The 18,175-nt window shown below is 43.2% G+C and overlaps 3 protein-coding genes across 7 annotated transcripts in view; 1 reads left to right on the plus strand and 2 right to left on the minus strand.

The window, feature by feature from the left end:
- lamb1b (laminin, beta 1b) overlaps positions 1 to 7,418 on the plus strand; it is a 31,536-nt gene extending 24,118 nt beyond the window's left edge. For both annotated transcript variants that reach the window (XM_026147046.1, XM_026147047.1), the window contains 10 exons: positions 2,797 to 3,166; positions 3,244 to 3,428; positions 3,577 to 3,818; positions 3,891 to 4,094; positions 4,186 to 4,330; positions 4,433 to 4,640; positions 5,021 to 5,162; positions 6,163 to 6,339; positions 6,418 to 6,577; positions 6,900 to 7,418. In XM_026147046.1, coding sequence (XP_026002831.1) covers positions 2,797 to 3,166; positions 3,244 to 3,428; positions 3,577 to 3,818; positions 3,891 to 4,094; positions 4,186 to 4,330; positions 4,433 to 4,640; positions 5,021 to 5,162; positions 6,163 to 6,339; positions 6,418 to 6,577; positions 6,900 to 7,036 — 1,970 coding nt within the window. In that variant the 3' untranslated portion in view covers positions 7,037 to 7,418. The remainder of the gene's footprint in view (positions 1 to 2,796; positions 3,167 to 3,243; positions 3,429 to 3,576; positions 3,819 to 3,890; positions 4,095 to 4,185; positions 4,331 to 4,432; positions 4,641 to 5,020; positions 5,163 to 6,162; positions 6,340 to 6,417; positions 6,578 to 6,899) is intronic.
- Positions 7,419 to 8,317: 899 nt separating this feature from the next.
- eri1 (exoribonuclease 1) lies at positions 8,318 to 11,887 on the minus strand. The gene is made up of 7 exons (XM_026148236.1): positions 11,521 to 11,887; positions 10,428 to 10,609; positions 10,121 to 10,337; positions 9,943 to 10,026; positions 9,760 to 9,869; positions 9,558 to 9,672; positions 8,318 to 9,057 (listed from the first exon to the last, which is right to left on the minus strand). The coding sequence occupies exons 1-7, from the start codon at positions 11,593 to 11,595 to the stop codon at positions 8,815 to 8,817; spliced, it is 1,026 nt and encodes a 341-aa protein (XP_026004021.1). The 5' UTR covers positions 11,596 to 11,887; the 3' UTR covers positions 8,318 to 8,814.
- Positions 11,888 to 13,527: 1,640 nt separating this feature from the next.
- tmcc3 (transmembrane and coiled-coil domain family 3) overlaps positions 13,528 to 18,175 on the minus strand; it is an 85,711-nt gene continuing 81,063 nt past the window's right edge. For all 4 annotated transcript variants that reach the window (XM_026147554.1, XM_026147553.1, XM_026147555.1 and 1 more), the window contains 2 exons: positions 17,470 to 17,605; positions 13,528 to 16,789 (listed from right to left, as the gene is read on the minus strand). In XM_026147554.1, the coding sequence (XP_026003339.1) occupies positions 16,487 to 16,789; positions 17,470 to 17,605 (439 nt within the window). In that variant the 3' untranslated portion in view covers positions 13,528 to 16,486. The remainder of the gene's footprint in view (positions 16,790 to 17,469; positions 17,606 to 18,175) is intronic.

The following is an 18,175-nucleotide window of genomic DNA, read 5'->3' on the forward strand; positions in this document are numbered from 1 at the left end:
GTACGTACGGTCTGATGGTACGGTGCTTATTTTTCCTTTGCCTTTTGTGAAGTTTTTGTAGCTCTAAACATCTCACAAGCTTATATAACTTTCTAGCAGCCTTTTTGCCTTCTGCGCCACAGAAAGGGAAACTTAATGAGGCTCCAGCCCCTCTGAGACCCTGAATAGGGAAGGAGTTAAGAAGGACATGCCACTGTGGCCTTGTTTTTATTTTTATCAGTATTGTCTTCACACTGCAGACCTTCAGTCTTACGCTGAGCACCAGCAATACCCTCACTTCTATTTCAGCACGTTGGAGCTAAACCATCACTATTCTAATACTTCCTGATGTGTCCTTGTGGTTGGATCTTAGTATTCATGTTCTCACAGGATGTTATTCTTGTGACTCAGTGGGAGACCAGCAGCGATAGCTTTGAAATGGTTTCCAGATGATTCGGCTTACTCCGACAGCAGTTACGTGTCGGTAGCACTCAGTCAGCCGGGTTGGCGCTCAGCTTTGTTTTTGGATCCTGAAAATTTTTATTGTCTGCGAAACAAACTGCTGAAGAGTCGATCTGCAGTAAAGTGTCCCACAGTAGCTGGCTCACCCTCAGAGAAAGAGAGAGCAGCAGGGGCAGCTGGATCTGGGAATGACCTCTTCTCATGAGAAACAGATGTTCTCCAGAATTCCCAGGCTTCCCATTTTCGCCACGGACAAACACACAGAGGAAACAGGAATATGAAATATTCCCATTGAATTCTCTGATGGTCTTTTAAGCCTTGAAAGCAGCTGGACTTCACCTCCTTTCTGCACAGATGATGAAATAATGCACCAATTTACAGGAACACTGTGGCCTCCTCAGTGAGGAGTGTTATATGTATATGTTGTATGCAGATAAAAAAAAACGCCTCAGATTTACAAGTGTCAGCGGTTAAAATGTCTTTTTAATATAATAGTAGTGTAGCTTTTCTCAATTAGTAACCAATAATCACCATTTACATTCATCCATGACTGTGTTTCTGCAGAAAGATGTAACAATTCAACCTCATTAAACCAGAGCCTCACCTTCTGTTGCATAAATCACACAAATATAACCCCAAAAGGTTTGGACGCTCACTGCATAAAATAAAAATAAAAACCAGAAAATCTCATTTATACACAGTAGAATATTGAAAAACATACCACATGTTTAAACTGAAAAAATGTACAATTTCAAAGCATCCCCTCTTCTTTTTACAACAGTCCACAAACTGAGCAAACCAGCAGTTCTCATCTGAGGGAGGATTCCAGCTGCTCAGCAGTCCTCAGTCTTCTTCTTAGTTTTTTTTTCTTGATTACAAATTCCAGACTTCAAACTGAGCATTGATATCAAGCTGTATGATCCCTCTCCTCTTTAGTCTAGAGGATGCGGGGTCCATGTTTTCCAAGAAAGAATTTAAAATTTCAGTTCGTCTGACCTCAGCTTTCCACTTTTACTCAGAGAAGACAGCGGTGTTTCTGGATCATGCGCACATGTGGCTTCTTCTTTGCATCACAGAGGCTGGATTTATAGATGGCACAGAGAACTGTGCTCATGCAGTGATCTCAGTAATGACAGAATCATGTCTGTTTTTTAATGCAGTGCTGTCTGAGGGCCTGAACACCACAATCCAGTGATTTTTGGTCTTGTTTCTTGCGCACAGAGATTTCTCCTGATTTTTTAAATCTTCTGATGTTGTTATGACATAAACTGTAGATGACAAGATATTCAAAGTCGTCATGATTTTACCTTGAGGAATGTTATTGTAAAATTGTCGGACAATTTGTAGACAGTTTTTTTGCAGATTGGTGAACCTCTGTCTGTCTCTAAGATGTTCTTTTTTTGTCAGCGTTAATCTCATTAAAATTATGGTAACGGCATAACCGTATTAACGCGGCAAATGTCCGTTAGCGAGTTAGCGCGGATCGCCTCGTGCGTGGGGCTGCACGGCAAGATTAAGGAGATTAACGCTGACAGCACTAGTTCTTTTTAAAGTGAATTGGTTGCAAAAATGCTCCTCAAGCATTTTTTTTTGCTCCCTTTTTCTCTGAGACATACTGCCATCAAATGTTTCATGAAATAATCAAATGTCTCAGTTTAGACATTTGATATGTTCTCTATGTTCTAAGTACAGGAACACTGATGGGGAATATCTGTCAGACTGTTTTTTCCTTCTTTCTGACACGTGATATTCCTTTTTTTCCCCCCATGGAGCGACCGAAACCTGACCTTCGAGGTCATATTCATGTCCAAGTTTATTTACTGAAACCATTTGAGGTTAAATAAACTTTAAGTGACTTACTTCCCAAGGAGACAAAAACTTGAAGATGTTTTTTTTGGATTATGAGGGCTGCGCGTAACTTACATGTTTTTACTGTTTTTATTGTTCTGACATTATAAAACTTAAAGTTGAAGGTTAGTTCTAAACACTCAGCAAGAAGGTCCTGGGAAGGTTGCGTCCTCCTCGTGTCTGCATCGGTTTCTCTATGTAAGGTTAACTGCCATTGGTTAACTGCAACAGATTGGTGACATGATTTGAGTCTGCCCTGCCTCTCGCCCTTTAACACCAGCAGGAACAGTGCAGAAAGAAACACTGCTATGTTTTTACCTTTATTTAAGTCCCTATCGCATTAAATCTGCTTCAGTACTGCATTAAAACTACAACAAATACAGAATATAAAACTTGATATACAAACACAAACAACAAAAAACTGTTATTAATTAAACATTTGGGTTGTTTCACCCTTGGGAGTCGTTTTTTTAGTTGGCGTCTCCACCTTCCTGTGTGTGTTTCTAGCTTGTGACTGCGACCACCGGGGGATCTCCAGTGAGCAGTGTCATCGTGCCACAGGGCAGTGTACCTGTGTGGAGGGCGTGGCGGGCCCCCGGTGCAACGAGTGTGCTAGGGGTTACCACGGTGAGTTCCCTGACTGCAAACCCTGCCACAAGTGCTTTGCGGCTTGGGACACCGTGGTCGAGGAGCTGACCAACCAAACTCGCCGACTGGAGGCCAAAGTGAACGAGCTGCAGACTGTCGGAGTGACGGCGCCGTACAAAGAGTTGATTGGAAGTCTCGAGAGAAACTCCAAGGCTGTCAGAGACATCTTGGAGAGCAACGCCGCCACGGTGAAGCTGGAGCAGATACAGGAGCTGATGCATCAGATAACGTATGCACACCACCAAACAGAGGCTTACTTGGGGTTGTAGCAAGCAACTGGTGTTTATTGTTTCACTGTGCTTTTAGTGGTGTGATGTCCTATCTCAATGGAAAGCTCAACACAACCGAGGAAGCCTTGGAACTTCTTCAGAGTGATGCAAATGCCACCGATGCAGACTTAGACGTGCTGACTGTTGAGGCAAACCAGTTGGAGATGAGCGTCCAGAGGCTGAGACAGCAGGTGGACGACGCCAAGAACGCCAACATACACGGTGAGAAATCAAGTGCTTCAGCCTAAAGCTTCACTCTTAGACCTTTACAGCTTAGCCAAGACAGAAAGTCGGCACGTTTTAATCGGTACATCAGTACTACATTTCCGTCCAGCCCTGTTTCACTGTTCCCTAACTTTACTGCTTCCAGGTGCCCTGGAGACTATTACTGCTGCGCACATGCAGTCTAGGATGGCAGAGCAGCGCACCAATGCTTCTACGAGCGACCCTGGCAACACAGTCAAGCAGTCAGTTGCAGTACGGAAAGCCACGGAGGACAAACTGAGCAGCACGAAGAAGGAATTTGACCGAAAACAACAGAGAAACATGCAGAAGCTGGACAAGCTGTCCAAAGAGCTTGATAAATTTAGCCTGTCTTCACTAAGTGAAAAGGTGAGAACACGGGAAGATCGCATCTGTCTATCACACGTTCACCTTTGTTGGTAATTCTGTCTTTCTCTGTAGATTTGTGGTGGAGCCTCTGAAGGTGATGATGGCTGCTCCACCTGTGGCGGGTTGGGCTGCACCAACGAGGATGGAGCGCCTCGCTGTGGAGGAGAAGAGTGTGGAGGCGCTGTCACAACCGCTCAGACGTCTCTCAATTCAGCCAATGAGCTGGAACAGGCGATCCTAGAAGCTATGCAGGAGGTAGACGAGCTCTCCAGGATGGTAAGTGAACATGGTCGTCGTGTTATAATGTGGAACACCTGCAGGTGGATGTGAGACAGGTAACCTGGACCTGTGTGGACACTCTGCTCAGGTGTGGGAAGCGAACATCCGAGCAAACGAAGCCAAAGCGAACGCTCTGGAGGTGCTGATCAAATCCAACCAGAGCAAAGAGAGAGTGGAGCAGAGCAACGAGCAGCTCCGCAACCTCATCAGGGAGATTCGAGATCTTCTCATGAGTGAGTTTCTCCTGTACACGTCTAGTCTTCACAATGTGTAAAAATTTATGCACGTTTCTTAAAATAAAACGGTTCATTTATGTTTGGTCTGCGTTTATCCAGATGAGAAAGCAGACGCGTCCGTTATCGAGGCCTTGGCAAACGAGGTTTTGGCTCTGGAGATGCCGACGTCGGCCAAGAAGCTTCAGGAGCTGACGGACGAGATCAGGGAGAAGGTCACCACTCTGACCAGTGTGGAGACGATCCTCAGTCAGAGCGCGGAGGATGTCATGGCGGCCGAGTCGCTGCTGAAGGAGGCTAAGGCTGCAAGGTAACACGTGACGACTGACAGGATGGAAAACAGGAGGAACGGGATAAAAAAATTCAACATGAAAAAATCTTTTTTGCAGTCTTACAGGTGGCAATATTTTTGCTTTCTTCTGTAATTGTTGTAAACATTTTCTTGGACTACGAGCCAAATGCAGGACATCAGAGGCAGGTGATTGGTCAAAATCTAAATCCTTGTTACCAGTTTGAGCTCAAACACAGGAGGTCAGTCAGTGAAGCGGTCAGCGAGCAGCCAACTGCAAATTTAAAATGTGAAAAACAAGCTGTTTTAGCTCCTCCCCCTTTGAACTGACATTCTTCTGATTGGCTGCCTCTGACAGAAATGTGTAAATAAACCCATCTTTCTTTCTCCCTGTCTGTCAGCGAGAAAGCGTCTAACATGAAGGACACCGCAGAAGTAGTTAAGGCTGCCCTGGACGAGACCGACCGCGCTCAGAGCATCGCCATGGACGCCATTGAGTTGGCCCAGAACAACACCAAGGGCACCATGGACCTGCTGAACGCTGTACGGCTGACCTCAGTGATGATGCGGTTTGATTCAGTGACTCCGTTTACTGTTTCGGGATGACAAAAACAGCACAAAGTTCAAGAGACGGAGTCGTACGTTGTTGCCGTTTTAGAACGGTCTGCCTTGTTTTCAGTAACAACTGACTTTAAAAACAATATTTCAGTCAGGAAACGCTCAGCTTTGATTTAGTTTAATCACAGTGATATAAAAATGTTTTATTGCTGTCGGGTGTTCGGACGTAATATTTTTATTTTAAAAAGCATTTTTAGTCTAAGCTATTAAAAATAAACATAAAAAAATAACAAATTAAATTAGAAACTTTGAAAAAATAAAAATAATATAGCAAACAAAAGTTGAATGTACATAAAGGAAACTGACTTACTAATGCCTGACAACGCCACCCACAAAATAAATTATAAAGATACAAAAGGTATTCAAGTTTAACTAAAATTAAACTAAACTTGAAAGATTGAATGAGCTCCAAAAACTTCCTGAAACTGAACTGGATTCAGAAAAAATATTTACAACTAAAATAACCCAGTTTGGATCAACAAGTCACCAGCTACTTACCAATCAAATCTCTGGAAAATAGCCATCCCTCAGATCTGTGGATCACAGGAGGGTCCAAAGATTTTTAATAGCATCTGAAGTCTTTAGCTTTCCCCGATGATCATCAGTAATAAATATAGATGTTTAAAGATAACTTATTATTCTATATGAGTTCTGTGACCTTATATCTTATGCTATAGTTGGGTTTCCTTCCTGGCATTGAACAGGCTAAACTTTAGCCTGTTTTTTTAGCTGTGGTCGGTCAGAAGCTGCCAGCGCCGCTCCTTTCATGTGAACACACAGGAGAAACTCTGGCTTAATAGGGATGAGATGCAGGTGAAATTAATGATGGTGGGATTAGCAGAAAGAGTATGAGGCAAACCCTGAACAGTTAAAAAGAAGAAGTGAAAAAGAAAAGACAAGATAAATCTGTGCATTTGTGCGTCAGGTGGAGTCGGAGACGGCCAAGTCGGAGCTGAAGCTCAGTAACACCACGGGCCGCCTGCTGCAGCTGGAGAGGGAGGTCGGCCTGCTGAGGCAGAACAACCTGGAGATGGAGGAGATAATGGTGTCGACTGAGCAGACGACGCAGCAGGCCAAAGAGGACGCCGACGAAGCAGAGCAGGTCTCACAAACGCGCGCATCCGTGTTGGTTTGCATGTGAATCCACTCCTGCTGCAGTGCGTTTTTTTTGTGTGTGCAGGAGTTCAATGAGAGGCTGAAGGATAAATTCGCTGAGGTGGAGGACCAGGTGGAGGTTAAAGGGGAGTCGGTGCAGCAGGCGAAGAGGAGGGCAGACGAACTGCAGCAGGAGGCCATAGAGCTGCTCAATCAGAGCAGCAGAAAGCTGGAGAGACTCAAAGGTGAACACTGTTCAGATAAATGTATAATAACTCTGTAGTTTTGTCTTCTGTTCTTTTAAATGAATGCATTTCTAACAAACAAGAAGGGAGTTTGCTCTCTTCCTGTTTGTTTAGATCTGTTTCTTTTTACATTATTGGATCCTCTCCCGTTAAAAAAATACACAGAAGCACATGAAATAATCTGCTACGAACCAGCCGACTGATCTTGAGTCAGTTTCTGAAGTATGATCAGATATATAAAAATTAAGAAAAAAATATTCCACTTGTGCAAGAAATTTAAACTGATAAAAAAGACAGTTTTGTTTTTGTGTGGCGTTTTCAGAGTTAGAGGTCTCCTACGTGGACAACCAGCGCATCCTGGAGGCCAAAGCTAAAGAGCTGGCCGAGCTGGAGCAAGCCGCCCGCAACATGCTGGAGGAGATGAGCCGCAAAGTAGCGCTGTACAGCACCTGTTTGTGATGAAACCATCGCCGCCTTTGACTTTATTGACAGTGCCAAAGTGTCTGACGTACTGCTCCTACATGCCTGCTCCTTTTACGGCTGTTAAATAAAAACACTAATATATTTGACGTTGCCAAAAAATGTTTCAACGACAGAAAAAAAGCTTTAAAGCTGCCAAAGACCGTTAGAGTATTAAAGTAAGGAGTCCAGAAGGAAAGAAGCCATCATGACCTCGAAGCCAATATACCTGCATACGTTACTACAATCTGTGTTTAATTGTAACTAAATATCTATATTAAAAGGATTAACATTTCACATGTACTTAATAATCCAAAGATATCACTTGGACATGGTGCCTTAACAACCAGCCAATAATAAACCCGACTACAAGAAAAACACATGTCAGCTGGTCTTGTTTAATCTTTTGTGTTCTGGTAAAAAAACAACAACACTTTTTTCCCTATTATAAATAAATAAAGACCAGAGAAATGGGCTGCACAGCCACAAAGCCTGGAAGACTTGATGATAGAAGCAGCTGAATTACAAAGAAACCTTGAGGGAAAGCTGTGTCTGCACTTCTTTTGATGATCATAGTACAGACAGTTGGGTCTGCAAACATACACATAAGTGTTAGATTAAAACAACACTGTGTTTAGTTTACACCCAGGTTTCCAAAGTGTCACTACTGGAAGCATGAGGTGATACCAGGACCCTACAGAGGTCACACAGGTAGTCCATATATATGTTCAGATGTCAGAAGGTTTGCTGTATCTCGCAGCACAGTCTTAAGAGCAGGAAGGAAATTCCAGGAGATATGCAGGCACTCTAGAGTTACTCTACAGCCTTCCAAGAGGCCGCAGAAAGCCCCGAACCTATCAGCAAGCCCGCTATCTGCTCCTTTGTGCAAAGAGGAACAGGATGAGCAGAGCCAGAGCTACAAAATGACCTCCAGCAGGACAGTGGTGTGAAAGTCTGATCAGCGAGTCGGAAACAGGCTTCATGCTGGTGTCATAAAGGTGTGACGCCCTCTAGTGGGCCCCGCGCTTGCTGCCCAGCACTGTGGAGCCTGATTAATATTTGCCATAGAATACCGCCCCTGATGCCCTGAGAGCAGGTTTAGCCTGTCAACGCTTGCCTGCTGTAAGGCACCTGTGCCGAGCTTCTAAAGTGACTCGACTGCCTCTCTTGTCCCTTCAAAATTTGCTGAATCTAAAGCATGCATCACACAGAGTGAAGAAGATGAAAAACTGCAAACAAAAAGAGACATTTAATTTGCATTACTTATCAGATCTGCAGACATTTCAGTTGAAACAAATCCTCATTTATGAAACAAACATTAAATCAAGACATCTGTACACGTGACGACAGTACAACACAGGCTGAACTCCTTAATTACAGCTTTCTTTAAGAGGTCCATTTATGGAGCTGTCCGAGTCCACAGGACCGACTCTTCGACTCTCTGCGAGGAAAGCGGTGAGCAGTGTCATCGTGCAGCACCTTAAACAGCACAGCAGCATTTATGTGTTTTATTAGCACAGTAGTTTAAATTGTAGATATGTGTGTTCATGTGAAGCTGCAGATTAGGCTTTATTATGCTGTCAAGGGTAAAAACTGAATTCTCCCCACCACAAGACAACTGAAAGATATTTCTGTGATACTGTTGAGAAACAGCAGCGCGGTAAGGCGTGGCGAGGCAGACTTTTCCACCCAGAAAATGAAGGAATGATCCACTTTTAAAGATCTGGTGTAAAAGGAGACTTTGAGCTCCAGTATAAGTATTTTCAGTGGTCATGGTTCTAGTCCCTGCTGCGGGGGTTGTGTGGAGGCGGAGCTCCTTCCACAGGCGCCGAGCTGGGAACCGAGAGCAGCTGACCGCCGTGCATGCGCTCGTTGACGCGCAGCTGGCAGCCATCCTGCAGCATGCGGACAGCTATCCTCGCTATGTTGCGTGAGTCGTCGAGCCCGGAGTGAGGACGACCTTCGTACGTCAGGCCGAGTTTCTCCAGCATGGTGCTCAGCTTCGTCTGAGTACGCGGCACCTGGAGGAAGAAGAAGAAAATATGGCTGGTTAGCAGTGGAGACCTTTTATCATAGAAGACATTAGGACATGTGAGAAATAGCCAAATCTGTGAGGAGGTTCATGGACGGGACATAGGAAGGCATGCAGAGGGTTTAATGACTGAAATGAGCTGGAACAGTAAGAATACAGTACTGTGAAAAAGTATTTGTTCCCTTTTGCTTTTTTTTTTTTTTCCTTTGGGCTTTGATGTGTTGCTATTTGAGATATTTTAGCCTGCTTCACTTTGCCAGACAGGTTCTATTTGTGATTTCTTGATTCCACAGGTCTTGCAGTAATCAGAGCTGGGTGTGATTAATGAAATAAGGGTGCAGTTACTTTTTTTTCTTTCTTCCACACAGAGCCAGGTAGCTTGGGATAACTTTTTCCCCTAAATAAATGAAATCATCTTTGACTAATATTAAAATTAGTTTTAAAAATCTAAAACATGTAAGCGTGTCTGTACAAAGCTGTAAAATGTACCTTGTAGAAGTTTCCGTATGACTTTCTTATGTTTATCCACTTCTTTGCAAACGGAGGATATTTGATTCGGCTGACCCGACACTGGATGTTGAGGAACTTGCTCATATCCCACGACCTGTGGACGATGTTAAAGAAACGGCGCTGTAAACCAAGTGAGGAGAAGAAAGTAAACATCCTGCAGAAGCTTTGACGTGAAACCCACCCGTCAGTCAGGATGGCGTATTTGTATTTTGTCCCGAGTTCCCTTTTCTGAAGCCACGACACAACTCGCTGCAGGACTACTGGGAACGGGTCTGCTTCTTCGACCATTTTCTACCAACACAACACAGCAAAATGAGTAAATGACCCACACGTGTAATGTGATAGTGACGTGAACTCAACCGACCTGCGTTATTCCCGTCAGCTTCACACAGAAGTCTGAGAGCTGTGGGTTAAGCTCAGGCTTCACGTACTCCTGAAAGGTGTCCACCTGTGCAGAACATTAGAGGAACATCATTATTAACAACAACAGAAACAACAACAACAAAAGACAACTCCTGATTTAAGTCACAATCTTTACTAACAATCTCCAAGGTGTGCGTGTTGATGAGAACCATAGGGAACTCAATGATTTCGTGGAGGAAGTCTGAAGGATTGTCCTCTTCACATGTGGCTTCAAAGTCCACCACACAGATGTAGTCGTAGTACGTGTCGGTGGGGCCTCCCTCTGCCGCCGTCTGCATCAGCTTCTGTTTCTTATAGTGGCTCTTCAATCTCTTCTTCATCACATCCTTCACTCCTCTGCACACACCAAGAGAAAAACTGTTTGGTAGAACACTTCTAAGGGACAAGCACGAGTGTTTGGTCCTCAAACATTTATTAAAAACTCACCGTGTGTCGAGCTTTAACTCCGCTAACTTGATCCGAAGCTCCTCCTTCGTCATGCGGTTGATGTGGCCATTGGCCAAAGCAATCTCTTTGTACACCGGATGGCTGAAGTCACCCTTCGACTGAGACGGGGACACCTGAGGAGAAGATTCTCCCGCAGGACACAGCCTGCTGCTAGGCTTCTCCTGAGGAGGAGACGTGTGGGTCGTTATGTGTCAGAAAATGATGTAACTCTACAAATTTGGCCATCAAAAACACAGAGAGCATGGATCAATGGTTTGTTTGGAGGAACAGATCATTTTAGAGTGAAGTCCAACAACACATCAGATAAGATTATCTGCAAAAGAAAGTAGATAGCAGTTTCTGAAATACTCAGACCTATCTACTGGGATTTTCCCACAAAACCATCTCTAGGAGGTAAAAGGAAAATAGGCAGACTGTTCAAACTTAATGCAACCATGCAGAAGAGTAGGAAGGTCAAGTGTACAGAAGAGCATCTCAAACCTAGAAGCAGGAGACGACCACACTGGGTGCCTCTGCTGTCCTCTAACAGGAAACTAGTTCCTTGACCATGACAGTGAGTTCTCTGACCTCACATGGCCTGCACAGTCACCAGATCTCAATCCAACAGTCGCATCATGGATGAGCACCCACTGTGCGATGCTATCCTGATAACTTGGAGCAAACTTCTTGTTGATTATGTGCCTTTAAGAAGTAACACTGAAGGAAAACGGGGTCTAACCCGAGAATAGCGATCTCTTTAGCTTAAAAAAAGAATAGCTCAGTCAATTAAAATACAACACGACAAGATGAAGTACACAGAGCAAAAGAGAATCGGGGTCGATTTGCAGGGCTCACATTAACAAAACACTGTGATGTAGCTCCCGTCTACTTCAAATATTTTAGTATTAATTACTCCAATACAAGAGTAACTAAAAGTAACGCGGTTTCTAGTCATTTTCATCAAGTCGGCACCAAAGAACCCAACGGGACATATCTCTCACCAGCCTGTCTTTGGTGTCAATGAACGCACCAGCCAGTTTACTTCAACGCAAACAGCGTTTACACGGAGCAGTGATTCTGCTAGCTCACCCACCTTCTCCTGGTCCTTCACGCTGGACGTCTTCACATTGTCCTCCTGGCCGTGAATGTTCTCCTTGTGTTCGTCCATTTAAAGCTGAGGTTAGTCCAAAAGTTGCTCAGATCATTTGAAAACAACATAAATTGAAGGCTAAACCAGGTCTGCTGCTGCTCCGGCTAGCCTCAACACATTAATGGCTGAAGCAGCTACCGCTAACCAGCGCTGACACGTTCAGTTAACGTCAGATATTTCGCATAAATCAACCACGGGAGTTTTTTTTTTTTTTTTTTTTCAGACAGTAAATAATAAGGTGCCTTTGCTAAACCCACATAACAGCACTGAACTTTTCATTTTCATGAGGGGGACAGTTATGACAGCTTCCGCTTTGCGCCAAAACAGCAGCAACAGCGCTCACTATCGCCACCTGCTGCTGCGGATGAACGCAGCAACAGGTGTTTTTTGTTTTTGTTTTGTTTTTTTTCACCCAGGACAGGTGAACTCAACTTTAATGTCAGAATTTCTGAAAATAAATTTAAGAGAAATACTAGGATTTGAAAATCATAAATTTGCACATTGTAATCTTTAATTTTCGTAGCTTGAATTGAAGTCCTTTTCATGTTTTCAGCACTCGGTTAGTAAACACTCATAGTCTGTTTTTGTTGGGTAAAAAAGGTAATTTACTCTATTGGGAATACAGTGTAGCTAGATTTGTAAATAGATGCAGTAACTTTATGTACTAATAATGTAGCTGTTATCTATTACAAATCACCTGTGAACCTACATCGCTAGTATTATAAAAATGTGTGCAATTATTTAGCCAGACCTAACCAGCTGCACATTTTGCTTGTATTCCACTAGAGCAGCTTTGCATGATTCTAAATAATCCTTATTTATGTTTATTGCAGCCCAACACTTCATCCTCTGTCCAAAACAAGCTCCCTTAGTACCGTTTAAGCAAACTTTCCTCTGATTGGCTGTTAAACAGATTGTTTAAAAGTGGTTGGGGATATATGCCAAATATGACCATATTAGGAATATCCACTTTATTTCACATCATGCAGAGCCAAGAAAAAAACTGACACCAGACATTTGAAGCAGTCTGAAGCCTGAGCTGCTGGTTCACAGGGATTACTGATGTATACACCGACTTCATTATCAGACCTGCTTATTATGAGCATCCATCACTGGAACAGTGCAAATAAAGTGCTATGAAAAAGAATTATGTCCCTTCCTTAGTTTTTTGCGTATTTATCAGAATTCATGGTTCCAGCAGTAAGAAAGGCAGGGTACTATCTAACTGAATAGTAAATTTCTAATTATTTTAGTATAGTTGCCGTATATAATTAAAAAAATATTTGAAGCAGATATATGTAATAAAACTAATTAGATATTTGGAGGTAGTGCTCCTGTTTGGCCGCTAGTTGTCACTATATCTCTATTTAAAGCCACAAACCATTGATGTTTTCACTATACACATCTATACAGTATGAACCCTTTGTAAGCCTTTGTAAGGGGAAAACACTTCACAAAACATCATCGCCAGAGGTCAGCAAAACCAGAAAACTGGAAATTCTGGCGCTGTGCAGCTAATGATAACTGTAAATCCCGGGTGGGGCTGCTGCTGCTTTGATTTGACGTTTGTCTCTGAGACAACAGAATGAAAATGTCTGTCTTAATGAAAAGCAATAAAGGACACCTGGCGTTCAATTTAAGATCCATCTGTGCCTGCAAATCCTAAATTACTTCCCTTTGTTTGCCTGCACTTGAGTTTTGCAGAAGATTCTAATGGATTTTTAAGCATCCATGAATTTAAACTGAAGACAGCAGTGAAATTGAATGCAGTTAAATCAATGTCGTTTCTAAAAGCTTATCCAGCTGCTTTAAGTTGAAGTGATTTACACCCTGGTTTATACATGTATTCCTTAGGAAGCTTGCAGAGCAGTATGATCTTCACAGTTGGATTACATCTTCCATAATCAATAAGAAGTTCAGATTTTTTTTTTTATTTTAAAAAAAGGCACCTTGATAGAAAAACAATGATTTATTTTATCATCTGAAAATATAATACCGTAATAATACAGTTATAGAAAACCCATAACCAGAAACTAATGCACAGAAATAAGAAAAGAAAAAGACAAAGAAAACGCACACACACCATGAACTCAGAGCTTTGGAGAGGAGGTACACGTCTCTCCTAACAGAGATAGTGTTTGAATCAGTTTGCAAAAAACATCAAAGATGAGCTTAGGTTTCATAAAAACCTCCATATTTGGCTTTTTTTTTTTCTTCTTAGAATAGAGAAAAACAGGACACACAGAAGAAGAAAAAACAGGCTGCACTGAAAAGGCATCAGTCCTATTTTTTAACCCCCTCGTCATCATCTTCATCACAGTGAAATGGGGTCGGGGAGCTACATTTTTCACTTCCCTCTGTCCAGTCTGCGATGCTGCATTCAAGTCACGTGTGGGAAAGCGGCTATCGCTGCTGGGAAACATGCTGCTTTAATGTTTGAACAGACGCTTATTTCAAGTAAAAAGAGAAAAATCTTCAGCCTCTCAAATCTTCTAAATATCAGAACAGAGCGTCTGAATGCTGCCATGTTTTTTTTTCCCCCTGGACATGAACGCAGCACAGCATCAAAGGCTTCACACACACACACACATTGTAATTTGTTCTGATCACCTCTCCAGAAAAGGCCATCTAATGATCCAGGACTTAAAAAGTGAAGCCTGCATGTGATCACCTGTCAACTTTAAACAATTTCAAATCGGCATAATTTCACCTTATTTCCCTCCACGTGCACCAAACTGCATCACGCGTTAGTGTTCTCTCTACATGTGTCGTGTGAGAAAACAGGCTCTGCTTCTCAGCTATCTCTTGATGTTAGTACAAGGTTTCCCTTCTCACTGTTAGAGGCTTTAAAAAGCTTTCAGAAGCAACAGTTACCTGAAAACACAAACATCATAACAAAATAACCACAAAACACCAAATTAACAAGAGATGAGGCAGTTAAGCAGCTTTCACTTCAAAACAGGCAGCCTGACATTTTGGGAAATAGTCACTTTTTTTTGTTTTTTTGTTTTGGTCTATTCAGTGTGAAGTTAGAGCCAGAGGACGGAGATGTTGGCCAACTATAAGACAAGTAACCAGTCCCTGGTGTTTTTGAACACATTAATCAAATCAGACGTGGTGACCAGCAGGTGAGTGTGACAAACAGGTAAAAGAAACTTGGCGGTAACCAGCAGGGAGGTAAACCGGCTTGTTTCAGACAGAATGAAGCAATGCAGAGACGCTGTCTATCTCTATGTCCCGCCCCCAGCTTTAACCGTTTCCATCTGGGAGCCTGTTAGGAGTAACTCTTGATTCTTTTACCTGAACTGAGGAGTTTCTGTCATATTTCAGGCTACTTCAGACTAAAATGACTGTGTATCTATCAGAAGTTAATGAAGTGGTCTCTGGCTGTACAGGAACGTATTGTCTAACAGCCTCTTTATTGATTACAGATGTGTCAAAACTTGTCATTACAGGAAATGTGGAGATCGTTGAATGTCATCTTAATGGGGAAAGAGTTAGAGAGGCCATCGTTTTGTTGCCCAGTAAATGACGGTGTATCTGATCATTATCTTGGTAAAGATGAAGCTGTGTGCACATTTTAAACAATTTTTCTCGTTTTACTGCATTTGTAACAAGAACTGTGAGGAAATCCGTTCAGCGCTCTGGCAGGAAACGCTGATTGGGAGGGTCGGAGCTCTGGACCAAAACACCAATAAAAACATAACTTGCAGGAATGTGAACATTTTAAGCTCATTTTGGACAAAAGTCTCCTGGTAGGTTTAAAGAAGGGCTTTAAAATAACTGCATGAAGTCGTTTCCTGAGCAGCGGCTGCTGTGTTCTCAAAGCACCGTGACCAAGGGGCCGCATCGAGGATCAACTTTGAGATACATAAGGATTATTGTGAGGATTCAAAGATACACCAGAAGACTGAACAATAATAATTATGGATCAGGGAAAAAAAAAAATCAAGCAGTTGAGGTGAGCAGAATCATGAAGCTAATTCATTAAATTAACGCATAATTAGGAGTATTTTTTCAAATTTATAATCATTTAGTTACTGTGAGGTCAGATTTGGGCAATAAAAATGAAGGAGGGCGATAAAAGCAGGTTTGGGCATCACTTTTCACTGCAGCTGTAGCTTAAAGGTTTTATTTTCTTACAGCAGATTTCTTTCACAGCACGTCCATTAATGATCTCTCCCGGCTCTAGCTGCACATCTACCATCCAGACTTGAACCTATTTTCCAAAATGTTTAACTGTTCCTTGAAGAAACACAGTACAGAGACACACGAGTAAGTGCACAACGCACACGAATACACAGATTTACACACTGATAGAAAACAGCTTAAAACAATGTGCAATCCCAGACTTCAAACTGTCGCTTTGAAGAAGATGCTGAATTTAAAAAAAACCTCACATAAATACAGAACAGCAGCGAGAGAGAGGCGCGGTGCGAATGAACCTTCAGGTGGATGTGTGTTTGTGTTTGTCACAGCGAGCTTGGTGTGCACATTCAAATCAGGTCCACTGGACTCATAACTGACAGTTTGTGTGGAGGTGGTGCTCTAACAGAAACGCATCCCTTTAAAGGACAGGAAAAAAAATAACGTGTTATTCCATGCCCTGATGTAATCCCGCTCATTTATATTTAGACTTCAGTGTGTGTGTGATGCCGGTGCCACCAGAGTCTCCTGGTGACCAGATGAAAGCAGCTGAGCCGATTTATCTTTTGTTGGCCCTGCAGATCTGCAGCAGAGCAGCCACGTTTTCATGTGTGCACCTTCAGAGAGTTCCGGTTCAGGTCTTGAGCGTTTATGTCCGTTTACGTGTTCTTGGTGAGGCTCAGAGCCTTAAACCGAGTCACCGTGGAGCCCAGAATCATCGGCTCATGTAAGGCTACATGTTGATTTCCTCCCCACACCGGTCTCAGTGCGGGAGGAGCAATCGTTCCAAAGCGCACTGCAAATGTTCCCAGTTCTTCCACAGCAGCGCTAGCAGGGATACGCCCACGCAGGTGAGCGCCAAGTGGAGGCGACTGCGCAGCAGCGGGGCGGTGAACTTGGCCGCAGTGGACACGCACACCAGGATGACGGTGACGATGGCCAGCATGATGTTGATGCACTTGCCCAGCAGCACTTTGGCGTCCGTGTTTTCCAGCTGGATGGTTTGCTGCTGCTGCTGCTGGAGCTCGAGCTTCGACACGCGAGTCTGGCACGACTCCAGCACCTCCTACGACACACACACACACACACACACACACACACACACACACACACACAGAAAAATGGTTAGAGATCAGGGAAACTCTGGAGAGCAGTGAGTCACAGCGAAAGGGCAGCAAAACTGGATCGTGTATGAACTTCAGCTGCATTAGAAACAAGCGCAAGAACGTCCGATTAGAAATAGGAAGCAATGGAGGGACTGCTGTGGCTTCAGTGTGACATGTCATGAGAGACATGTCATCAATTAATCATTTGGACGCTCAGAAATTTGTAATTAAAACCTCCCCGAAGTGAAAGGAAAAGATTCAGATTAATTATTTCTCCAAAATGCTAATCTTCCAGTGATATGAATGGAGGGGGCTTCTCTCTCCTTTAAGCGTTCTTGTAGCAAACCCATTAACCACAGTGAGCATGCCGTGTGGATAGGCCTGTCGTCATCCTGGCAGAGACCACTTTTACCAGGATAGCCTCAAATGATGAAGGTACACTACGCAGTGACCTTTCCCACTAAGGGGTCAAACTCGTCTAAACTGAACACTGTAAATAAGGCAATAATACATTAGGCCTTTCAATTAAACTTACAATTTGAGTAAGACATTGGTTACTTAAAGGGTTAATCCTAAACTCTAATCTTAATCAGCCGTGTGCTGTGGCAGTGGTGGGGGCTTATGCCCAAACATAAGTCACCTGTATGTCCCTGGCCCTCTCATAGGCCTGGTAGGCCACCTTCTCCTCGATGCTGGCCAGCTCCTGCTTCAGATTGCTGGTCTCGTGCTGGTGCAGCTCCGTCAGGTCATTCAGCTGGTCCTCCAACCGCTCATACCTGACAGACAGAAACACCCACAAACATGCAGAGTAGGTGGAGGCGGAGAGAGCCAAGGAGAGAGAAACAATGCATTATTGAGAGTGTGTGGGCACGTAACAGTACAGCAGTGTATCTGCTGCAGCCGAGCTGCTCAGAGCATTTGCCCTTGGTTGGGGGGTTTACGTGTAAGCTCTGCCGGCTATTTTTAGGCTTTTAATGATGGACTCCTAAACTGTCAAAAGCTCTTTAAAGTTCAACAGCTCATGTAATGACAACGTTGGCTCTGTTAGGATAGAAATGCTACCATTACTGAAGCACCGAAGTGTGAAAACATCTTCATCCAACAATTATGCCACAATTTTACTTAATACAGATCAGTGATCCTCAAACCTTTTGCCTTCTGAGCAAAAAACCTCTGCTAGCATCCCCCGGTTAGCTTCAAAGCAATGTGCAAACCGCTTTTATTTTGTATTTCGTGTTTATAGTCGTACAAATCGTTGTGCAAATATTCTTGTGACATGACTGAAGCACACATATTCTGACAATAAAAGATATAAGGAAAAAAGACCCTTCCACAAAACAAAAACA

This window comes from Astatotilapia calliptera, chromosome 17 (assembly GCF_900246225.1).
Source record: "Astatotilapia calliptera chromosome 17, fAstCal1.2, whole genome shotgun sequence".
NCBI classification, from domain to species: Eukaryota; Metazoa; Chordata; class Actinopteri; order Cichliformes; family Cichlidae; genus Astatotilapia; species Astatotilapia calliptera.

Coding starts and splice junctions, on each gene's coding strand:
- eri1 (XM_026148236.1), bottom strand. CDS start 11,595: ATGGACGAACACAAGGAGAACATTCACGGCCAGGAGGACAATGTGAAG. Junction 10,338..10,427: donor GAGTTAAAGCTCGACACACG/GTGAGTTTTTAA, acceptor TGGTGTGTGCAG/AGGAGTGAAGGATGTGATGA. Junction 9,058..9,557: donor CATACGGAAACTTCTACAAG/GTACATTTTACA, acceptor TTCTTCCTCCAG/GTGCCGCGTACTCAGACGAA.